Genomic DNA, 23,934 nt, shown 5'->3' on the forward strand with positions numbered 1-23,934 from the left:
AGGGAAAATTACCCCATCATTGCAACAGATACTATGCTCTTTGAACAGGTGTCAGCAGATCCCAGCACTGGGTCTTACCTACTGGATGTCATGGGTGTAACAATTCCCTGTTTTCTCCAGAGTGAAGCAGAGAATATAATTGACTGAAGGGTTTATATAGTGACCATAATATGAAGGGGGGGTGTAGTGAAGAGACTCCACCTGTTGCATTCCCTGAATGACACTCCACGATTGGCCCACGCCACGCCGCCGACACCAATTACATCATCATGGGCAGGAGCAGCCGTTCACGTGACGGTGCGGCACGCTACATTATCCACCCACTGACGCACAAAGGGCTCAAAGGTGCACGGTTACCCAAGCGCCAGAGCCTGAACAAGCAGCCATCACTGCCCCTGGAGGGGTGGACCGTATGGCCTGGGTATGTCAGATGGGAGAGCACATAAATGGAACACAGGGTGAAAAAAAGGGGTAGGAACATGGTTAAAGTATGAAGGGATAAGAGGCTTTGGTAATGGTACAGCTGCACTCGGAAACAAAGACAAAAACACACTGGGCTAATGCACCAATGTTCATGGACTGCAGTGAAGCAGCCAGAATCTCAGCCATAAATGCCAGAGAGAAACTTTTAGGCGATCCCTGAAAACCTTCCTCTTCAGAGAAGCCTATCCTGCCTCCATCTAGCAAATGCACTATTTTCCCTCCTAGATTGTAAGCTCTAACGAGGAGGGCTCTGATCCCCCCCCTGTATTGTAATTGTACTGTCTTCCCTATTGTAAAGCACTGCGTAAACTGTTGACGCTATATAAATCCTATATAATAATAATGTAGAGACTAACAGTTAGATGCGTTGATGGGGGCTAACTGCACAATTGAATATTCACCACCCCCCCATCCCCCCCCTCGAGACATATCTCTCAAGAAAAGGCTTATAGGAAATCATCTTGTTTAGGCCAGGGAACGTGGTGGCATTGAGTCTACAGATCCAACGCTGCTCCCACTGCAACAGTGTCTTGTTGTAGTCACCGCCTCTGAGGCCTGGTGGGTGTACTCGATCTAATATTAGGAATTTGATCCATGGGAACGAAACGCCATGGAAATGGGTGACATGCTGTCCCAATGGCAGATCTGGGTTGCATGATAGTATACTGCCGATGTGGCGGTATGCTCTCTGCCAAAATTCCATTTTGGTCTTTCCCACGTAAAAACAGGAACGGTCACACTGAAGCAGATACATGACACCTTGAGTGTGACAATTGGCATAGTGTCTGAGAGTAAATTTGATTCTATTTAGAAGATCTGGGTGCATGGAGGTGTTCATGTATTGGCAATCCCCACATCCCCAACAACTTAGGCCCCTTTCACACGGGACGGATCCGTGTTGATCCGCCCCGTGTTTATCCACTGTTCAGCGGGGATCGCTCCGTTTTTCCCAGCTGAGCAGGCAGATGACAGGGCGGGACCCGCACACTGTCAGATCTCCGCTCTCCCCTATGGGGGATCGGAGGAACACGGACCGTCTGTCCGTGTTCATCCGATCCGCTCTGCAGACGGATAGAAAAATATAATTTTCTTCCGTCCGCAGAATTGGACGAGAGCGGAGCCGGACAACATCGGGTGTTAGCGGATGTACATCCGCTGACACCCGCTATCCCATAGGGATGCATGTATGTCCGTATTTCATCCGAAAACGGATGGATGAAATACGGACATACTGTCCGCATGTGTGAAAGGGGCCTAAAAGGTACCAAACCTTTTGCATGGGTCTCTACCACATCCTCTAAACTCACTCGAGACCAATTTGTCTCTCAGAGATCTAGCTCTTCGGAATGTAGAAGCTGGACATTCGGGTACACAGGCTCCAGCTATAGGGTCAAGTGTTAGAATGTGCCAGTATTAATGATTTGTTTAAAACGTTCCTGCTGGTTAGAAAAACGGATGATGATTCTTAATAGTATCGGATTTGCGGGTTTTGATTTTTTATAATAGTTCTTGCCTGGTTTTGGTAGCTTTTTTGAAAGCTCGCTTAAGGCACTTATTAGAGTACCCGCGGGCTTGGAGTCTCACTCTTAAAGGGGTTGTAAACCTTCATGGTTTTTCACCTCAATGCATTGTATGCATTGAGGTGAAAAACCTCTTGCAGTGCAGCAGCCCCCCCCCCCCCAGTGCCCCAGTTTTTACTTACCTCAACCCTCTTCTTCGCGCCGGGGATGAGCACACCAGCTCTAGCCAGTGTCTTGTGTCCTGATTGGCTAAATTGATAGCAGTGCAGCCATTGGCTCCCGCTGCTGTCAATCAAATCCAATGACGTGGGCACCGGGGGGGCTTGGCCGAGTCCGTCATTAGTGTCTGTGGACGCAAATGCTGGACTACGGAGCACGCCCACAAGGTAACCCCCTCGGAAGAGCGCTTCTCCTGCGGGGTTATCTGATGTGGGGAGGAGCCGCGAGAGCCGCCAGGGGACCCCAGAAAAGGATGTTCGGGGCCACTGTGCAAAACGAGCTGCACAGTGGAGGTATGACATGTTTGTTATTTTTGAAAAAAAATCCTTTACAATCACTTTAATTTAGCGGCTTCTTCTTTAAATGTGATGTCGTTTGAGCAATTTCGTCTAATGCGAAGGTATACTGGCCAAAAGGGATTGAATTGACCAGACTTCTAGGGTGAAAACTAGTGGCATGTAAAATGCCATTTCCAGCTGTGAGTTTATGGTAAAGGCTGCTTGACGGAAGGCCCTCACTGTCTTTGTAGATATAAACATCCTAAGATCTCAGAACTTTTTTTTTATTCTATTTTTTTTTTTCAATGTATTTATTTATAATATTGCTTTATTACTTGCCCCCCTTTTTTTTCCAGATTTTTTTTTTTTTTTTTTAAGGCTGGCCCTGTTTTTCCCGCTTAGGTGAGAATAACGTAGCTGTGCTGCCTGTTACCCTCCTGTGTTACTCATGTCATGGATCACAGGAGGCTTTGGGACCATCTACTACTCTGTTTTTCTTTAGTCAAAGCACCTCCCCCACAGTTAGCACCCCCTAGGCACACATTTTACCCTTTGATTGCCCATGATGTTAATCCCTTCACTGCCAGTGTCATTTATACAGTGACAATGCATATTTTTTTTTAGCACTGATCACTGTATTGGTGTAACTGGTCCCCAAAAAGTGTCACTTAGTGTCAGATTTGTCCGCGGTAATGTTGCAGTCCTGCTAAAAATCACTGATCTCCACCATTTATTAGTAAAAAATATAACACAAATAAATAAAGTCCCTAAATCTATCACATAGTTTATAGATGCTATAACTTTTGGGCAAACCAATTAATATAGACTTATTGGGAATTTTGTTTTACCAAAAACATGTAGCAGAATACATATTGGCCTACATTTATGAAGAAATTCGATTTTTTTTTTTTTTTTTATTGGATATGTTTTATAGCAGAAAGTGAAAAATTTTTTTTTCAAAATTGTGGGTCTTTTTTGTTTATAGCGCAAAAAATAAAAACCAAAGAGGTGATCAAATACCCCCAAAAGAAAGCTCTATTTGTGACAAAAAACGGACATCAATTTTATTTGGGTAGAGTGTTGCACGACCGCGCAATTGTCAGTTAAAGTAACGCAGTGCAGTATTGCAAAAAATGGCCTGGTCAGGAAGGGGGTAAAAACTTCTGGAGCTATAGTGGTTAAAGCCAAACTGGAATTGGATACACTCTATCCTTGCAGCTGCTCGTTTAAGTTTAAGTGCTCATTTAATCGAGGGGTGCAGGGATAAGGTGTACTAATAACCCTAGTCCTCACTCCATTGCGGCTCTCTTCCACCCTGGGCACCAGGCTATAGGCAGTTCTTCAGAGTCATCACATACAATTCAGGACAATTAACCTGAAGAGGAGGCAAGTATGTGTGGAGGCAAATTAGCATCCGGGCAAAAAGCTACTTTAGAATGCAGCAGCGCTGGACTGGCTGCATGGATGGAGGGAGCCTGCCAGTTAGGTAATGTATCACACCTTATCACTGCATCCCTAGACCAAATAAACATTGAATCCTTGCATTGCATGGTGGGGGTTGTCTAATTTACTGGAGTTGAGCATTAACATGAATACCGCAATAATAACTGAAAACATGCATTTACTGAAAAAAACCTATACTAATTTCTTTTTAAGAATCTGGCTCTGCTGACCTTTTGGGAGGAGTTGCATGCGCTGCGTGTCAAGTAAAATACATTGCAGGCCTATAATGTTGTAAAGCGCTGTGCAAAGTGTTGGCGCTATATAAATCCTGTATAATTATAATGGGGAACTACAAAGAGCCAGCTCTGTGCACTCTCTGTATCTACACCATAGCTGCAGATGAGATTCTTGCTTTAATATCTACTTGTTCAGAATTCTGCTTTCCACACTTTCACAGCTGCCTCTTCCATCTGACCTCTGTAAATCCATCCTTCCTTCATTGCCAGTGGAGCTGCCCCCTCCCCTCCCTTTCCTTTCCTGTCCTGCTCTAGTATTCCTATCAGGTTATCTAAGGGAATCCTGTCTTTGCCAGGCCTCAGTTTCCTCCCTATCATACCCGAATAGTAGGAGACAGCCGCAGAAAATTAACACCATCAATCCCAATTCCTCCCACATGAATCTTCCCCCATCTCGCTCTGTCTCTCGCCCTGGCTGGTTGCTATGGTTTGCTTTTGGAGCTTAGTAACATCAGCTTTATTCCCCACTAGATGGCTGCAGAGAGCACTCTGGAGAGGGCCCATTTCTGCCCGTCACTTGGCTTGCTCGTCTCTTTGCAGTCTTTGCTCCATGAAGTTTTAAGTGTGAGCTTATTCTGCCGTGGTGGCAGCCTCATTTTCTTTGTGTTCCTCTTTCTTGCTAATAGGCAACGCTTTTTACATTAAGAATAGTGAATTCCAGCCATTAAAAATACAAAGCAGGACAAAGCAAAAGTTCCAAAATGAAATTTGTCCTGAATTCATTTGCAGGCTGTTTAAAAAGGCCAGACAAAGATGGGAAAGTATATCTTAAAGTGAACCTGATCTGGTTAAAAAATGCCAGTGGGAAAACACTGCTGAAGTACAGGGATCTTGTGGTGTGTGTATAGCAAATCTGTTAGTCTTTAAATTTCTCCGTATGCCCCTGTGCCCATTTTCTTAGATCCTAGGCATGATCTTTTACACAGTGCTTTGACTTCTCTCCACGTTAGAAATAAATCCTGCTGCCTTGTCATTTGTCTGTGCATTGGCAGAAACTCACTAGGAAAAATAAAGGCTCTGGTATTTTACAGTCAGGGCCCATTCATCCTTGTGCGCTGTGGCAATGCACGTGATCACAATGTATGGCAATGCACCTGCTCTGTGTACGATTTTGTTGCATCACCATTAATTGAGAATGGCACCCCAGTGAAAAGGCTCATGCACTTTTGTCATCTGTTGTGGTGCTTTGGTTGACCTAACACACTAAAACTTAAAACGGTTGTAAACCACTAGAGCAGTGTTTCTCAACTCCAGTCCTCAAGGCGCCCCAACAGGTCATGTTTTCAGGATTTCCCTCAGATGAAATGGCTGTGGTAATTACTAAGGCAGTGAAACTGATCAAATCACCTGTGCAAAATAATGGAAATCCTGAAAACATGACCTGCTGGGGCGCCTTGAGGACTGGAGTTGAGAAACACTGCACTAGAGCCATAATGTGCTAGTATGCATCACATACTAGCACATTATGTGAAACTTGCCTGAAAACAAAGTATTCCAGCAATGTGCTGTCATCGCTGGAGGCTGCTTCCATCTTCACCAGTCTTCCTTCTGGGTCCGCGGACTCCCGCTGCGTGACTGGCCGGAGCCGCAATGACGTCACTCCCGCACATGCACGGTGGCATCACCATTTACGGCATAGGATTCTGAAGGAACAGCCCTGGGTAGCTGTTCCTTCAGAGCGCCTGCGCTGATCTCATTAGCTGCATATATATAGTAAATGTCTCCTAAATGGTGCACGTTTAGGAGATATTTACAGTACCTATAGGTAAGCCTCATTATAGGTTTACCTATAGGTATACATCAAAGATTCAAGTTTATAACCACTTTAAAGTGGTTCTAAAGTCTGAAGGATTTTTACCTTCATGCTCCCCCTGCTGATCACCCCAAACCCCTCACCCCCAAATGCTTGACCAAGCTCGATTACGATCCAGTGAGTGGCTGATCTCCCTGGTCTCTGCCTCCCCATTGACTGAGAGACAGCAGAGGGATCCATTTTCTCCTGCTGCTGTCGATCAGAGCCAGTGAGGAGGGAGCTGGGGCAATGTTCTATGTATCTTATGGACACACAGAGCGGGACAAAGGAGTGCCCCAATAGAAAGCAGCTTGCTATGGGGACAATCAGAGAAGAGGAGCGGGTAAGTATAACATGTTTGGTATTAAAAAAAATTATATATACCTTTTTAATATCACTTTAAGGCTTAAATGTAAATAGGCCTTTAAAGCATCGAGTTGGAGCTTAACCTTGATCTTGAGGCTTTGTGTCAGACCGGATCCATAGGACCCCAAAGGGATCTTTTCAAAAACAAGCACATAATTTTCACTTCAACGGCATTGTTAACCACAAGAATTTTTGGCCAGGTTAGATTAATTTTAAAGTTTTTGTAGTTACTTTTCAGTATCTTTGTGTTTATGTTAGTTTATTAATTTGTTTTTAATAAGTATTTGATCCCCTATCAAGCCAACAAAAATTCCAGCTACCACAGACTAGCTACAGTATGTGCTCATGTGGTATACAGATTAGTCCTGTCAATTTAAGAAGTGCTCCTAACAACTCATTATGTGTATAAGAGACACCTGTCCACAAAATCTCTTTTCTTTCATTCAAACCTCACGATCATGGACAAGACAAAGGAGCTGTCAAAGGATGTCTGGACAAGATTGTAGACCTGCATAAGGCTGGAATGGGCTACAAGACCATCAGCTAGAAGCTTGGTGAGAAGGAAACAACTGTTTTAGTGATTATTCGCAAATGGAAGAAATCCAAAATAACTATCAATCGCCCTCGGTCTGGAGCTCCATGCAGGATTTCGCCTCATGGAGTAAGAATGATCATGACGAAAGTGAAGGATCAGCCCAGAACTACATGGGAGGAGCTTGTGAATGAACTCAAGGCAGTTGGGACCACAGTCACCAAACAAACCATTAGTAACACAATACGCCGCCATGGATAGAAATCCTGCAGCGCCCACAAGGTCCCCCTCCTCAAGAAGGCACATGTACAGGCCCGCCTGAAGTTTGCCAATGAACACCTAAACGATTTAGGAAGGGATTGGAAGAAAGTGCTGTAGTCAGATGAGAACAAAATTTGTCATTAACTTGACTTGCCGTGTTCGGAGGAAGAAAAATGCTGACTATGACCCCAAGAACACCATCCCTTCAGTCAAGCATGGAGGTAGAAACAGTTTAGCTAAAGGTACAGGCCGACTTTGCCACACTGAGGGGTCAATGAACAGGGCCATGTATTGTAAAATCTTGGATGAGAACCTTCTTCCCTCAGCCAGAACACTGAAGATATCTTGCGGATGGGTCTTCCAGCATGACAATGACCCAAAACATACTGCCAAAACATCAAAGGAGTGGCCCAAGAAGAAGCACATTAGGGTGATGGAATGGCCTAGCCAGTCTCCAGACCTTAATCCTATAGAAAATGTATGGAGGGAGCTAAAACTACAAGTTGCCAAGCGACAGACAAGAAACCTTAAGAATTTAGAGAAAATCTTTAAAGAAGAGTGGACCAAAATACTTCCTCAGATGCGTGCAAACCTGGAACCAACTACAAGAAATGTTTTACCTCTGTGCTTGCCAACAAGGGTTTCTTCACCAAGTACTAAGTCATGTTTTGCTTGGGCGTCAAATACTTATGTTATTCACTGAACTGCAATTCAATTTATAACTTTTGTATTGTGTTTTTTCTGGATTTTTTGTTGATCTTCTGTCTCTATCATTTAAAATACACCTATGATAAAAAATTATAGACCCTTAATTTCGTTGTAGGTGGGCAAACTTAAAAAATCAGGGGATCAAATAATTAATTTCCCCACTGTATCTCCAAAGCTCAAAAACCTAGTACACACTATTAGTTTTTTTTTTTTCTTCGTTCAACCCAGCAGGGCTGAACTAAAAAAACTGACAGCTTTGGAGGAGCATCTGTACTACCCATGCAATGTTAGTACAGTGATCAACACCCACCCACCCCCATTGGCTGAGAGCGCTGATCGGGAGCCAATCGATGGACCTTTTTCGGTCATGTCCCGTTGACAGAAGCCGGCTTCTGTCCGACTGGCTGCAGTACACACAGTCTAAATGTCAGCCAGTTTCTGTTGAACCTGCCGATGCCACCTGACATTTGGCTTGTGTACTAGGTTTATGTGTTGTTTCTCTCTGGTGCTTCGTTCCTGTTATACTGATAAATTGCAAACTGCAAACAGCTTTTCTATTCAGAACACCGCTCTCTATCCTTCCTTCGTTTCTGTGCCGCGTGTGAAGGGGGGTATGTCCCTTTCCTCCAATCAGCACTTTTACAATTTACAAGAGTTCTAACTGCAACTCTCTGCCCCCTCTTCTGTGCTCCTCACGGACAAAGAAGGACTTTGTCACAATTCTGCACTTTTGAATGGATGTAGACAGAGAAGACTGCAGATAAACAAGTAAAGCGTATGTAGGATGATTTTTTTAATCTGTGTATCATCTGAGGCTATTCACTTCACTGGGTATAGGAGAGGGTTTACAACCACTTTAAGACCAGCCTTTCTCAACCGGGGTGCCGCCTGAGGTCGTCACAAAGCAGAGTCATCACCTATACACTGTAGTCTTACTGTAGGTGGAAAACTGCACCTTTTTCAAGTGGCTCATATTTTAGAGAATTTTTAATAATTTTGTTCTGTTATCCAGGGGGATAAAATACATTTAGTACTTTGTCTCATATCCCTGTGTCCTGTCTAATGCAAGCTGTAAGGTCAGAGAGGGCACCCCTTTTCCCTCCACAGCCATCTGACAACGCAGTTAGCAAGGAGATAGCTGCTTTGACAAATGGTACCTTTGTCTGTCTCCAAGCTTCTGCCTGAAACATTTTAGCTGACAAGCCTCTGCCCCTCAATTCCTCACGAGATGCTCATCTCTTGCAGACAGAGAAAAGTGGCGCTTGGCAAATCAGCAGTATCCTTACTGGCTGTGTTGTCAAACAGGAGAGATACCCTGTCTGACCTCTCAGCCAGCCTTAGACAACATATAGGAAGATGGCACAAAATAAAAAAAAATTAAGTAAGATTAAATGTATGAGTCACAAAAAATGCTCAATTTTCCACCTATGCCTGTATAGCTGGATGTGACTCTTGGGGGTCCCATTTCTTACTCCTCTCAGTGATTTTACACCTTAATGTTGCTTTCATAGGGTACCAAGTGTATATTTGCTGTGCTTTTTATACTCTGTTTTTCACTGCTTTTTTTTTTATCTGCCTAGCTAAGTATATTGCCGCCCTCTTGCTTTTGCTAATTCACATGGCTTCTTGCGCAGCTGTCTCTCCTTCATAAATGCTTAAGGCCCCTTTCACACGATCGGACCATTCAGGTCCAACTGTCAGTTTTGACAGGAGACCTGTCCGCTGACATCCGACCCGGTCCGATCCGCAAAAAGCAGACGGATGGCCCTACGTCCAGATCCGTTGCTATCAGATCGGGTGAGATCTGATGAAAACGGACATGCTGTCCGTTTTCATCTGATCCCTCCATAGGTAGCAGCGGCGCCTGACAAGCCCCTCCCCGCTCAGTGAGCAGAGAGGGACCTGTCATCCGCCGGCTCATCGGAGATCAACGGAGAGATCTCCCGCTGAGCCGGCGAACCGAGGCGGGCTCCGTGGAAACTGAGTCCGCCTCGTGTGAATGAGGCCTAAAGCTTACACTGCCCAATCGATTTTTTTTCCTCTACCCACTTATTCCCTTCTGTGTTTTATGTTTTTATTATCTCCTTGCCTGCCACGCCTTTGAGATAGAGAGAAATATAGATAGATAGAGATATAAATTATTTTTATTTCTTTATTTTATTTTATTATGTCACTGTTTAGACTTTTCTGTACGAAAATACTAATTCTCCACCCAGTCTTTAAAGAGAAAAAAAATCACTGCTCTATCTTTGACAAATTCCTCTCCATTCCGCTAGATTGGAAAAAGGGGTCAGGAAAAATGGAGCATAGAAAGCCAATTGTATGAGCACTTTCCAACCATGCTGGGTTCCTCCTTAAGCTGCCCCTCCCTAAACTGACCCAATTCCCCTATCCACACATGTGGATGCAGGAATCCATACCAATGTGTCTTTGTATTCTGACAGCGGGGACACTCTCTCCTGCCTCCCTGTTGTCAGAGTACATTGATCGGTGCCGCAGCCTATTGGTTGCATTGCTGATCGAACTGAAACTTTCCTGCAGTCCTGTTTGTGAGAAGTCATTTGATAGATCAGATCAACCATACAGCAGCCATACATGGATCGAAATTCAATTTTGATCCATGAATGGCCAGCATTCGTATTAGCAAGGAGCTTTGTTTATGTTTCCAGTTGTGCCATTGCTACTGACTGGACTCTTTTCTTTCTCTTCTGTGATGGATAGCGTCTTGCTTTATAGCACAGAAAGGTGCTATACTTGGCCCTGGTAGGGTAAATGGAAGACCATAGCTGTCTTCTGCTCAGTTCCTTCTGTGATATCACATACTACAGATGAATGCAGGAAAAGGTCTAGGAAACAGCCAGTATATGCTTGTGGACTTCTAGTGCAGCATCACTCACAGTATGGACTACGCCACTAATTACTGAGATCAGTCTAATTCAGTCTCAGAAATATATGCATGGAAATGCGGCCAGTCCCTGCTGAAATGGCCACATTTCGATCCGTGTATGGTCAGCTTAAATCTAGTTGTGAGATCCAACCTACCACCTTCTGCCCATGGCAAATTCAACAGCAGCTAGGAGGGAAACGGACTAATCATAACAACTTGTCTCAGCTCTGAGCACTTTCCTGAGATCAGAGGAATGCAGAGCATCAGAAGGCTGACATATGCCCCTCTCCCCCTGATTTCCTCTTGTTTTGGGGAAGTGATCAGAGCCAAGAGCATTAAGATTAGTCTGTCTCCTTCCTAGCTGTTGTCCAGTTTGCCACAGGGTGGTAAGGTCAGACCTCATAACTAAACTTAGAAAGCATCTAGCTACATGGGACAAAGCACTACATGTACTGTGTCCCATTGAGGGCAGAACAGTGGAAAAAATGATAGTATCTCTGATCCCAAGTCTACTTTAACCACTTCCTGCTTGTAGGACATCAAATTATGTCCTTGAGTTGAAGTGGGTATACCAGAATGATGCCTGTTAAAGCAAAATCGTTGATTTAAAAAAAAAAAAAAAAAAAGTTTCAAATAAAATAATTAATAAAATTTTTAAAAATGTAAAGCGCTCCCTCCCCCGTGCTTACGCGTAAACACATTTGTATGTCCTGCACACATAAGTAAACGGTGATGGTGCCACACATATGAGGTGGTATCGCGAACATCAGAGCGAGAGGAATACTTTTAGCTCTAGAACTCCTGTGTAACTCTAAACTGGTAACCTGTAAAGACTTTAAAAATCATCGCTAATGGAGATTACTGTAGTTTGGCGCCGTTTCACAGGCAGACACAATTTTAAAGCGTATGTTGGGTATCTATTCATTTTGCATAACATAATCTTTCATATTTTACAAATAGGTATTATATAGTGTTTATGTGCACTTTAAAAATAAAGTGTATTTTTTGCAACAAAATTACATTTAAAAAAACTGCTACAAAAATTCTGTGAGACATAAAAAATTGCAACACCCACCATTTTATTCTGTAGGGTCTCTGCTAAAAAAATATATAATATTTGAGGGCACTAATTAATTTTCTAGCAAAAAAAAAAACTGTAGAAGAGAAATGTCAGCCTTGGCATGGGTGGGAACTGGTTAAGTATAAAGCAGTACTTGGCCTGTTGGGTTTATTGAAGTCTCAATACATCGGTGCCAGGACATTTTTATAGTATATATTTTATAGGGACTGCATATAATGTATTTTTGAGTACCCCTTTCCCTACAATTCCTGATCCCTCAGTGGTGAGGCTATTTTTACACTGTAAGCAGGATATTGCTCTGATGTCTCAGCAAAATATTTCACTCTGATCATATCACTGTGTGGGATGCCGGCATGGCTTGCAGATTAAAATTCTGCAGAGTTCAGGCTTGCCTGTCCAGCCTTTCACACACTCTTTTCAGCCTCATCTATGAAAATGTCTGAAAGAATAGTCTGTGTTGCCCATTGCACCAGTTCAATTCTTTATTGCATGTTCTGCTGCAGTTTTCTCTGCAGAACCCCAAAGCGTTCCCCCCAGGATAATTTGCCTGTGCCTCATTTTATCACTGTGAATTAATAGGCTACCTGCTGTATTTGTACCCATTCCTGCAACTGACAGCTACTGATGGAGAAATCTCTCATATTTTGTTGAGTGTTTTCACATATTTATGACAGAGAAGTGGCTGCGGCTGATTGGCTGTAGTCACTGATCAATGCAAAATCTTCCAACATGCCCCTTTGACAGAAGTCAATTAAACAATTGAGTTTTTGTCAAGCAGGGGAGTTCAGCCTACACACTAATTGAAAATTGGCCAGTCCCTGCTAGGCCAGACAAATTTCAATCAGTGTATGGTCAGCTTTAAGCCCCGTCCGCATCTAGCGATTTGGGATTGTGGCCAGAATTGCCAAGATTCTGCTTCTGATTCCAAATTGTACTGCAATGCTGGCAAAACACAGCATGCATGTGTGGGTGGCATTCATTTTCAATAGCACGTAAACGCGGTGTGGTCTTGCTGCGATTGTCACACAGTAGATTGTGGCAAAACTGCATTGAGCAAAGCTTGTCACCCAAAAAGGAGCAGGAGCTTCTTTTGGGCAGCAAGCTTTGCAAGATGCTGTTCACTGCAATTAAAGTGCAATTTGTCTCACGGAAAACCTCACCGCACTTAGGTGCCATTAAAAATGAATGCATGTGCTGCCTTTTGTAAGCATTTCAGTGCGATTGTGAATTGCAGGCAGAATCCCAGCGATTGCGTCCTCGATCCCAAATTGCTAGATGTGAGCGGAGCCTAAGTTATCAGCCTCTTGTTTATCCATTAAACATCAGCAACAGGGGAGGGAGGGAGACGGACACTCAAACCAATCAGATTTGCTGCATGCAAACTACAGTGATCTAATGTTTACTGTAAGAACCCAGTTACACACAGAGTTGATTATTTAAAGGAGTAAAGTGTGTTCACTTTCCAAGGGAAAATCCACTAGCTTAGTGAATGTGGTGAAAATTCAATTTACAAAGATTATCCAATCATGTGCGAGGGTGTGATTGGATGATCGAAGTCTGCAGAGTTTCACCTTATTTGAAAAGCTAAGGCAAAGTTCCCTTGCAATGTGAAGTTTCACATTTTGCTAAGTGAAAAGCTTATACTTCTACCTATATAGGTTATACCTATAAAGTAAACTAACCCCGTTGTGTTGCGTCTGCCCGTTAATTCCCAATGGACATTTAACGAGATTCAACGTATAAGAAGAAAGTACCTGATCCATTTTGGGCTACTGAAGCGCACTGCATGTGTATTTACATCTATAGATGAATATGTGGCTGGTAGTGGCGCCTGGGGTGGTGATTTAGTGAAGTAGCTGCCCATAGATTACTTAATAAAAATAAATATATATATATGTATGTATGTATATATATATACCTTTTTGTTTCTTCATGAGATAGATTATATATATATATAAATTAATATATGTATGTGTGTGTGTATATGTGTATGTATGTATGTGTATATATATATATATATATATATATATATATATATATATATATATATATATATATATATATATATATATATATATATATATATATATATATATAATATAATATAATATATAATCTATCTCATGAAGAAACAAAAAGGTAAAGGTGTTGGTGCTGTAAATCAAATTGGTGAATTCAACATAGAAATCAATAATTATGAATCATGAAAAAATCCCAAATATATGGGTATATATGAAACTATGAGTCCAAATGTGACAATCCCAACACCACAGGAATAAATGGATTCTTCTGATTAGAAAATTCTCCAAAGACCACCACAAGTGCTTAAAAGGTAGATGACAACTCACCAGAGGAGTTTGACCACTTTTTAAGGTAGGTCAAAATGCGCTTTGTTAGGTAAACCAGTAAGATCCCTTTATAAGACATCTCTCCACTGGCTCTCAGGCCTCGCCTCGTCTCTCCCGCTTGCCAGGCCCAGCTTCCTCCCAGAACACAGCGATGGTGGAGGAACGCATCACACACTATCAGCCAATGACCCGGAAGTGCAAGACTGCCTTGCACTTCCGGGTCATAGATTGATCGTGTGTGGTATGTTCCTGGGCCTGGCAAGCGGGAGAGACGAGGCAAGGCTGGACATCCAGTGGAGAGATATCTTATCCAGGACCTTACTGGTTTATCTAACAAGCGCATTTTGACCTACCTTAAAAAGTGGTCAAACACCTCTGGTGAGTTGCCATCTACCTTTTGAGAACTCATGGTGAAGTCTTTGGAGAATTTTCAAATCGGAAGAATCCATTCACATCTATGTGTTGTCGTGTAAAGGGTCTGGTTTACTGCGCTGACATGGGTTGGGGGGCATCACATTCATCAGAAATAAATGTGAAGCCCCTTAAAACGCATGTATAATGTGTGTTATGAACAGACGTTAACATGCATAAAGTGAATTAAGCCTAAAGGCTTGAGTAAGACTACAATGTGTGTGGGAGCAGAGCAAGGGGAGAACAAGCTCCCTTCTGGAGGTATAAGAAGCTTGGGGAGGATATAGCCCACCAGACACTTCCAATAACTGAAGTATAACTTGTAGGTTAGACTGACCCTTTAAATGCCAAAGCTGTTCTTATTCTATCATGCCGGCTGCCCTCTCCCTGTATGCTGCCTGCCTGCCAATAGCTGTTTTTCTCAGCCTAATGCACATCACTCGGTGGATTTCATGCGGTTTGAACAGGCCATATTGTTTAATAGCTCTGTGTGTATACAATAGATAGATGAGCCAAGGCTGTTGCATGTTTATTGTGTCCAGAGGCCAGCGCTGTTTATGGAATAAGTGCACTGAGTAGGAGGAAGGTGTCAGCACATCGTTATTGTTTTAAGCTGTCTCAGCTGTTCTGGACGAGCCAGTGAACCCACATAGAAAATTAATGAAGGGCCTTGTCTCATGTTTGGCATGATGGCTGTTGATACGGTCAGATGGATATCAAGCTACACAGCCACAGGATGACTTCATTCCAGAGACACATCTGATACTCGAGCAGTTTTCTCTGCACTCACATCGCTCACCGCAATGAGGTGGTAGTTGAGAAAATGCGTGCAACATAGATATTTTATTGATTATAATGCTAGGTAATGGGGAATGCAGATATCTTGGTCTCAAAGATGAGATCAGTATTTAACTGCTTCTTGGGAGGCCTCTTCCTCCATGTGGTCTCAAGAGTGACCAGTTTGTCCTTAAATTTTGTTTTTAGAATCAAAACATTTTGAAGGATAGGCTACAACTGCAGTACGTTTTAAACATGGTCCCGCGCTACATTCTGGTGTGAACAGCCTTCAGGCTGAAACAGGTAACTGAATTAAAACCGATCAATACATTTTGTGTGGCCGATCAGTATTATCCTTATCACAGCAATATCTTTACTAAGGCACCATCTGTCACCTCCTACTTCCACCCACCTCCATAATGGCTGAGCTACTATTGCTCCATATAGATTATAATTTAAAAAAAAAATATTTTGAACCAATTATACTGGCTACTGAGTGCGTTTTATGCAATGTGCTTGTAATCCAGTACTAGCCCTATAATGTTGCAGACATTGATGTCCTGGTGACTTCCACCTGGTGTAATAATTCAGAGATGTGTATCTGCTGTGTACACCTGTGTTCTGCCTGCTGGCCACTACCATGTATCAGGTTCAGCTATGCCTATGAGTCCTTTTATAGTGTTCCAGGGATGTTATCTCTACCATGTACACCTGTGTTCTGAGTAATGATCTGAGTGGGGAAGGTTCATAGAACTCACACGGTGTATATATTCTGGCATGTATTGTGTACACGCACGATAACAGGTGTTGTACTGTTTTGTAAGAAATAATTATTCAAGTTTTATGTTTTTAGCAGAGCGCAGCACATTGCATGGTGAAAAAAATATTGATATATAGATATGTACTATTCTATACCTTTTTTAATATGTAGTCATACGGACCTTGGGAATAACAATGCCGGATAGTATATCACAAAATAAAAGGGTGGCTATGCTGGCTAATATGGTCCCACTTGTGTGTGGGATGTATGGCGTGTTCCCACTGTGGATACATTCCTACATCTCAATACATTCAGCGCACGCATGACAAATAGTCAGACCATTCATAACCGCTCCGCACATAGGCTAATTGAGCATGACTAGGAAAAAGGTCGTTTTGTGGTCATCCTCAGCGGTTGACGCTTGTGGCAATAACCAGCATAAATATGCTAATGTACATGCATGCGCATTGGAGTGGGCAGACTCAATGAATCTTCAGTGTTGTAGCGTGATTAGAGCAGTGCACACGATAGTGATATACTGTGTGTGCACTGCTTTTAACTAAAAGTTCAGAAATTCAGGAAAACCAATTCTGTGGATAGCATGGGGAGCATAGAATCATGATGCAAAAAAATGTGTTTAAACATTTGTGGCTGTTAAAAACAAGATGTTTAGGATCTCATGCTAGATTGGAATGTTTTTAACTGAAGGATTTTGTGACACAATAAGCCCCCCCTCTGTCTTCCCTCCCTTCTGAACAACTTGTAGCAGCCAAAATAGTGTGACATCTGAGAGCCAGGCCCTGCCTCCAAGGTCTCCCAGCCCACCCCTTCCACCCTCTGTAGGACGTCTGTCTCTGTGTGCCCACCCCTTCCACCCTCTGTAGGAAGTCTGTCTCTGTGTGCCCACCCCTTCCACCCTCTGTAGGAAGTCTGGCTCTGTGTGCCCACCCCTTCCACCCTCTGTAGGATGCCTGTATCTGTGTGCCCACCCCTTCCACCCTCTGTAGGAAGCCTGGCTCTGTGTGCCCACCCCTTCCACCCTCTGTAGGAAGCCTGGCTCTGTGTGCCCACCCCTTCCTCCCTCTGTAGGAAGCCTGTATTTGTGTGCCCACCCCTTCCACCCTCTGTAGGAAGCCTGGCTCTGTGTGCCCACCCCTTCCACCCTCTGTAGGAAGCCTGGCTCTGTGTGCCCACCCCTTCCACCCTCTGTAGGAAGTCTGGCTCTGTGTGCCCACCCCTTCCACCCTCTGTAGGAAGCCTGGCTCTGTGTGCCCACCCCTTCCACCCTCTGTAGGAAGCCTGGCTCTGTGTGCCCACCCCTTCCACCCTCTGTAGGAAGCCTGGCTCTGTGTGCCCACCCCTTCCTCCCTCTGTAGGAAGCCTGTATTTGTGTGCCCACCCCTTCCACCCTCTGTAGGAAGCCTGGCTCTGTGTGCCCACCCCTTCCACCCTCTGTAGGAAGCCTGGCTCTGTGTGCCCACCCCTTCCACCCTCTGTAGGAAGCCTGGCTCTGTGTGCCCACCCCTTCCACCCTCTGTAGGAAGCCTGTATCTGTGTGCCCACCCTTCCACCCTCTGTAGGAAGCCTGGCTCTGTGTGCCCACCCCTTCCACCCTCTGTAGGAAGCCTGGCTCTGTGTGCCCACCCCTTCCACCCTCTGTAGGAAGCCTGGCTCTGTGTGCCCACCCCTTCCACCCTCTGTAGGAAGCCTGGCTCTGTGTGCCCACCCCTTCCACCCTCTGTAGGAAGCCTGGCTCTGTGTGCCCACCCCTTCCACCCTCTGTAGGAAGCCTGGCTCTGTGTGCCCACCCCTTCCACCCTCTGTAGGAAGCCTGGCTCTGTGTGCCCACCCCTTCCACCCTCTGTAGGAAGCCTGGCTTTGTGTGCCCACCCCTTCCACCCTCTGTAGGAAGCCTGTCTTTATGTGCCTACCGCTTCTGCCCTCTGTAGGAGGCCTGTCTCTGTGTGCCCACCCCCTCTGTAGAAAGCCTGTATCTGTGTGCCCACCCCTTCTACCCTCTGTAGGAGGCCTGTCTGTATGTGCCTACCCCTTCCGCCCTCTGTAGGAGGCCTGGCTCTGTGTCCCCACCCATTCTGCCCCCTGTAGGAGGCCTGTCCCTGTGCCTACTCCTTCTGCCCTCAGTAGGAGGCCTCTCTCTTTGTGCGTACTTTTGCCCTTTGTAGGAAACCTCTCTTTGTGCCTGCCCCTTCTGCACTCTGTAAGAAACCTGCCTCTGTTAGCATGCCCCCTCTGTAGGAAACCTGTGCATGCCCCTTTTGCCCCCTGTAGGAAACAGGTCTCTTTGGGCCTGTCTCTTCTGCCCTTTGTAGAAAGCCTGTCGCTATGTGCCCAACTCCTTCTGTCCTCTGTAAAAAGCCTGTCTCTATGTGCCTGAACCCTTTCTGAATGCCCACCCCCTCATTCATCCTTTCTCCAGCTGGTAGACACATAATAGGATGAGTGCACCATCTTGGGGAGGGGCAGTACAGACTGTTCAGTTTACGTACATATATTCTTGGTTCTGTCTTCTGTTGTACTCTGTCCTTTTCATTAAAGTGGTTGTGAACCTCAGATGTGAAATATGAACAAAACATATCCCTCCTATAGTGTGTACTTGTCTCAATCCAGTGCACTAAGTGTCATTTCTCTCTTCTGCCTCCTTCCTCTGTATGAGACACTTCTGGCAAGTTTTCCTGACACCAGCAGATTAAAAGGTGACAGAGGGGGGAGCTCCAGCACACAACCTGTGATTGACAGCCTCAGCTATGTTCCTGTATGCTGTGTGAAGGGAGGGGGGGTGTCCCTTCCCTTCTCTTCAATCAGCTCTCAGTGAGCTCTGCAGAGTGTAACTTCAGCTCCCCGCCCCCTGCTTTCTGAAAGCTCGGACAAGCTGTATAAATTCTGAATTTAAATGGCTGTAGGGGAAAGACAGATAAACAGGTAAAACTTGTGTAGGAGGATTTGTTTCATCTCTGTATGTCACCTGAGGCCAGTTACTTCACTGGTTGTATATAAGGATTTGCAACCTCTTTAAGTAGTGATGTAACACCCTGCAGACTGAGGTATTATGTACGGTTGCATATAAACGAATACGTTTTGGTTATCACAATGGGTTAGTTTTTTGTTTTTATGATGGTCAGTATGATGCACACGGGCTAAATCACACATACTGATCTGCACCTGCTTTTCACAAGTCACACCCACTTTTCCATTTTTGTAGCGGCACTCCATTCACGCTAAAAACCACCCTCCTCCTGTTATGTTTTTCCTCTGCCAGTGGGCAAACCGAATACAAAGAAGGGTTTTTTGTAAACATTAACGCTAATTATTAACATGAAGCCGACTACATATCTCTCAATCTGCAAATGATCTGTAGTTTCCTTTTTAATTGGTTGGAATTGAAAGTAATATTGGAGGATGTATATTTTCGTCATCATTTCAGCCTGATGTGACATGGCATTTGATTTCCCTGCTTCTCTTTCTCTAGGACGGAATGAACTGGGTCTGCAAAAATGTTAATGCAAAGAAGAAATAACGAACTGAGAAGAGCCATGGAAACGCACAAGACTGCTTTACCGCCGACATTTTCACATGCAGAGCACTCCGAGGTCACAGCAAACGCCTCCCTTTCCAAAGGACACAACACAAATGCACTCTGTTGGCCTACAGTAGCTCATCTGAAACAAAGCATGTCTACACTGTTTTTTGTAGCCTACTCGCCATGTATTTACTATTCAACAAAGTAGTGTTGTATATTAGACGCCTGTGTAACCGAAGATCTACTGTAGGTACAGAAAAGGTTACTTGTTGAATGCCTTTTGTATAATTCTTGGCATCCATGGGTTATGTAGGAATACTGTTAAATAGAAGCTGCTCTGTATTAATGCCCAGGTGACCTCTATTCGCTGTACAAACAGTGCAGGTGTGGAAGGACTGGGGGAAATGATATTGCTAGTTATGTGTAAATCCACCGCAGATTCTATAGAAATGGTATTTATAAGGGACCAACACATTTCAGCTACCCTTTATGACCGAAGGTATAATATTCACAGTAGTGTCCATTTACACTAAATAGACTTCTATAAAGCAATTGAATGCCAACAGTCTTTTTACTGCTACCAGATTTAAAAGCTAATTTCATATTTAGGACCGTGTTTTATTTTACACTCATATCTAGCGTAAAACCAGAAACCTAGTAACAGTCCTGCACCATGCCCCCCCCCAATTTACTTTAATCACAGGCTTCTGTTTGGGTCTAAATTTGGCTATACATGGTTCAATCTGCACAGCTGCATTGTCTATTCACAGAGAGGTGTGAATGCAGAGACTACAAGTCCCATCTGTCACTGCAGCAGTGGGACTCGTAGATCTCAATGGAGCACCAGTGCGGTGACATCGCACTTGATGTCCATTGTTTACTCCTTCCAGCCCCATAGTTGAAGGTCGGTACTTCTGACTTATAGCTGAGGTTAAGAGTCCGCAGGAGCCTGTGCATTACACTCTCGATCCACTGATAAAAGTTGCAGTGCTTTGTAGGATCCAATGCAACATTTATTACATGTATGTTTTAAAAAAAATTGTAGATGCATTTATTACATTTTTGCAAAAGGTGATCTTCATCTCTAAGGCATCCAATTGGCTGCTGCAAGTAACATCTCTTATTGGTCCAGTCTTCTGAGGCTCTTTGATTTACCAGGCATGTAACCTGTGTGGGTCTAATTCTGGCCTTTTAGTGCTCCCGGGAAGCACAGGTGCAGTGTCCAGTCTTGCTGCCTGCAGCCTGTCAGTCTATGGCAAGTTGAAATAAGCTGGACCTCGACAGGGCTGAACACTGTAGTGGTAGGTACTTGCATTTAGGCCCCCTATGTGTATAGGGATGTATACCTGGTATACATACATTCCCAAATGCTGTCCCATGTTGCGTTTAGCCCCTTTCAGCAGCAGCAGCATATTTCAGTTAGCCAAATTGTATACTGTTTGCAAAAAACAGCAATTGCTAGGCTTTCAGTTTCCCCTAGATTCCAAACATTCACCAATGTGCACTACCTTATGCTTAATCTGTCTTGTAATCCTCTTCTCATGAACCCCTGACTGGCCATGTCTTTATAAGTTCTGGGTAAAAGCAAAGGTTTTGAGAATCACACTAATTATGTCATCCATGATTCTGTGGCTTCAATGTCCTATTAAGCTGAGGACGCATTTTACAATCTATTAATACGATCTACTTCAGATTTTACTAGTACCTGTGTAGTGTGATTTCCTTTCTGGATATAAATTGAATTGCCTGCTTAGGTATCACCTCACACTGCATAGTTTGGGTAAATCTACGAGGGAGAGCACAGCAATTGCACAATTGTAAATTCCGATTTGTTCATGCTTGTCCACATTCTGCTGGTGGACAGAATTCATGCTTAACCTGGGGCGTCGGGATCATTCTTCAAACATTCCATACCTTTTAAGTAAAGCAGTGATGCTCCTCTCCTCAATGCCCATGGTATGTACATAATGGTGTTTCCACTGCACTTGCTTTGCATGGCTGGAATTGAGCTTTAAGGACCACTGTGCACTCTCTTTGCATATTAAATGTGTATATATAGAGTTCTGTGCTTTTTTTTAATGAAGCTGTGAAGATAATGTGCACTAAAAATGTTGCATCCTATGGTTTGGGCACACTTGTATTTAAGTGGCAGAAGAGTAGTGCATTTTACAAATGTGTTAATGCCCACAGCTGCACAGGTTAAAGAGAGGCTCCGCAGAGGTAACACGAAGGCTGCCATTGTGACCTCTTTCTAAAGAGTCTAGGTGCCTGGTTAGCTGACAGATTGAACAACTTGTACAATTTTATCATCACTGATTTGGTACACGTTTTGACTTGCTGCATGCATTTACATCAGAGGAATCCAGGTAGCTAGTATTCTTAGAAGATCACAGTGGTAGTCCACATGTTTCTTTCAGAACAGGTGTACTTTAAAGTGTTGCACTAGTTTAGTACTTAATCCTTAAAACACCCACAAAATTGCACCCATAGGAGAGTGAGAACATGCCCTGTTAGCAGACCATAAAGTGTAACGCCAGCCTTTTATTTCTGAATACAGTAGTATGGGTTACTACCTCTACCAGATTTATATTGCTGTTGGGATCCCCAATAGACGGATTACCCTTGATCAATGTCCCAGTGACCATGGTAAGGTTAAGTTTTGCCATTGGGCACACATTAAGCAGTACAACCATGACAGATTCTAAACCTTCCTCACTTGATACAAAACAGATTTTTACTGGAGCTCTCCTTTAAAAGATGAGTGCAAGTTTACACACCAACGATAAATATACTTCCACTATGGCCTCTTATTTTAGTGTAACAAAAAAAAATCCCAGCGCAGAAGCCTTTGTATGCTGTCTGACACTTGGTCTTCCATCTAGAAGGGAAAGGAAGTCCTAAATGTCGCACATCACAGCAAAACCCTGTAAGAAGGTGTATGACAGCCTCAGCCCGACTCCAACCAGGCCATGTCCTCCAACACAATTCACTCCATCCATGTTTCCCATGATTAAGCTCTGGGGGCAGAGTGAAACGTGTTGGGGGGGCATAGCCTGGTTGGAGCCTGGGCTGAGGCTGTCAAACTTTACAGGGTTTTGCTGTGATGTGTGACTTTTAGGACTTCTTTTGCCTATTAGATGTTTTGAGCTGGGACGAGCTCTGTTCTTGTCGACACTCCTAGAGGTTTGTCATGCAAGAGGACCTGGTGGAGCCTTGAGCGGCACTTGTCATTTTTGTTGTGGATCACACCTAGTTTTCCATATCGACACAAATATGAGTTGTCCTTTATAACTTGGCACGTGCCTCCTGCAGCCCCATGAGCTGTGAATGGTTTTCGTCAACTTACATAGAGACGGGAATCGGTTACAGCATAGGAGGCTGCAAGTCACATGCAGCATGTAAGAGGGCTTCTCACCCATCTATTGAAACCTAATCGCTGTCTTTACTGGGCAGTGTATAGTTGCTTCTTTAAAGAGAAGATGAGCATTTTTTACCCTAAAAAATAAATAAAATAAAGACCCTAGCGGTAGCACATTTGTGTGTGTAAAGGACCAGACTACAAATGAACGAAACTAAAATACCAGCGGTCTTGATGCTCTGCATCTTTATTTTAGCGGTTTGGCCTCGGTACTAAAATGTTGGTGTTCTGTTGTAAAATCTTGCTTTATACACAATCGGTACACTACATTGCTGCACAGTATTTTCGGTTGCTGTTTTTAGAGTATGCTGTATAACAATCCAAATACAAGTTGAGACTGTCAATTGTCAGGACAATTTATATAAATATTTATTCATATGTGTGGTTCAATTTTTCATGCTTAGAAAAATACAATTATTGTTTAAACCAAGTCAATTACTATTTGCACGTCTGTATATTATTTACATGGATTAAAGCTTCAATATTTCCAAAGTACTCAGTGCTTCACAGTTTCTTTTACTATATCTACTAATGTATGGCTTTTTTTTTATGTTTTTTTTTAAATTCTTCTCTACTGCAAAAAATAACACGACTTCATTCAGGGAAGATTTTTGTCTTTCAGGACCCTGCATGGAGTTTGCATGTTCTTGTGCATATGTAAGTTTCCAAAGATATGCTAGGTTAGAGGGGTAGTAAAGTCTGCTTTTTATCTTGTGCTAACAGGTAAGCCTAAAATCAGGCTTACCTGTAGGTACAGTAAATATGTCCCAAACCTGCGCTGTTTAGGACAGGATTCACAAAATGGCAGACCGCTGT

At 43.6% G+C, this 23,934-nt stretch overlaps 1 protein-coding gene across 1 annotated transcript in view; it reads left to right on the top strand.

Moving 5' to 3' along the window:
* The window catches only part of ARL3 (ARF like GTPase 3), an 87,206-nt gene extending 63,593 nt beyond the window's left edge, over positions 1-23,613 (top strand). Inside the window, exon 6 of the mRNA XM_073596144.1 lies at positions 19,650-23,613. Coding sequence (XP_073452245.1) covers positions 19,650-19,697 — 48 coding nt within the window. The 3' untranslated portion in view covers positions 19,698-23,613. The remainder of the gene's footprint in view (positions 1-19,649) is intronic.
* Positions 23,614-23,934: the final 321 nt, after the last annotated feature.

Source organism: Aquarana catesbeiana, linkage group LG08 (assembly GCF_042186555.1).
Source record: "Aquarana catesbeiana isolate 2022-GZ linkage group LG08, ASM4218655v1, whole genome shotgun sequence".
Classification (NCBI taxonomy): domain Eukaryota; kingdom Metazoa; phylum Chordata; class Amphibia; order Anura; family Ranidae; genus Aquarana; species Aquarana catesbeiana.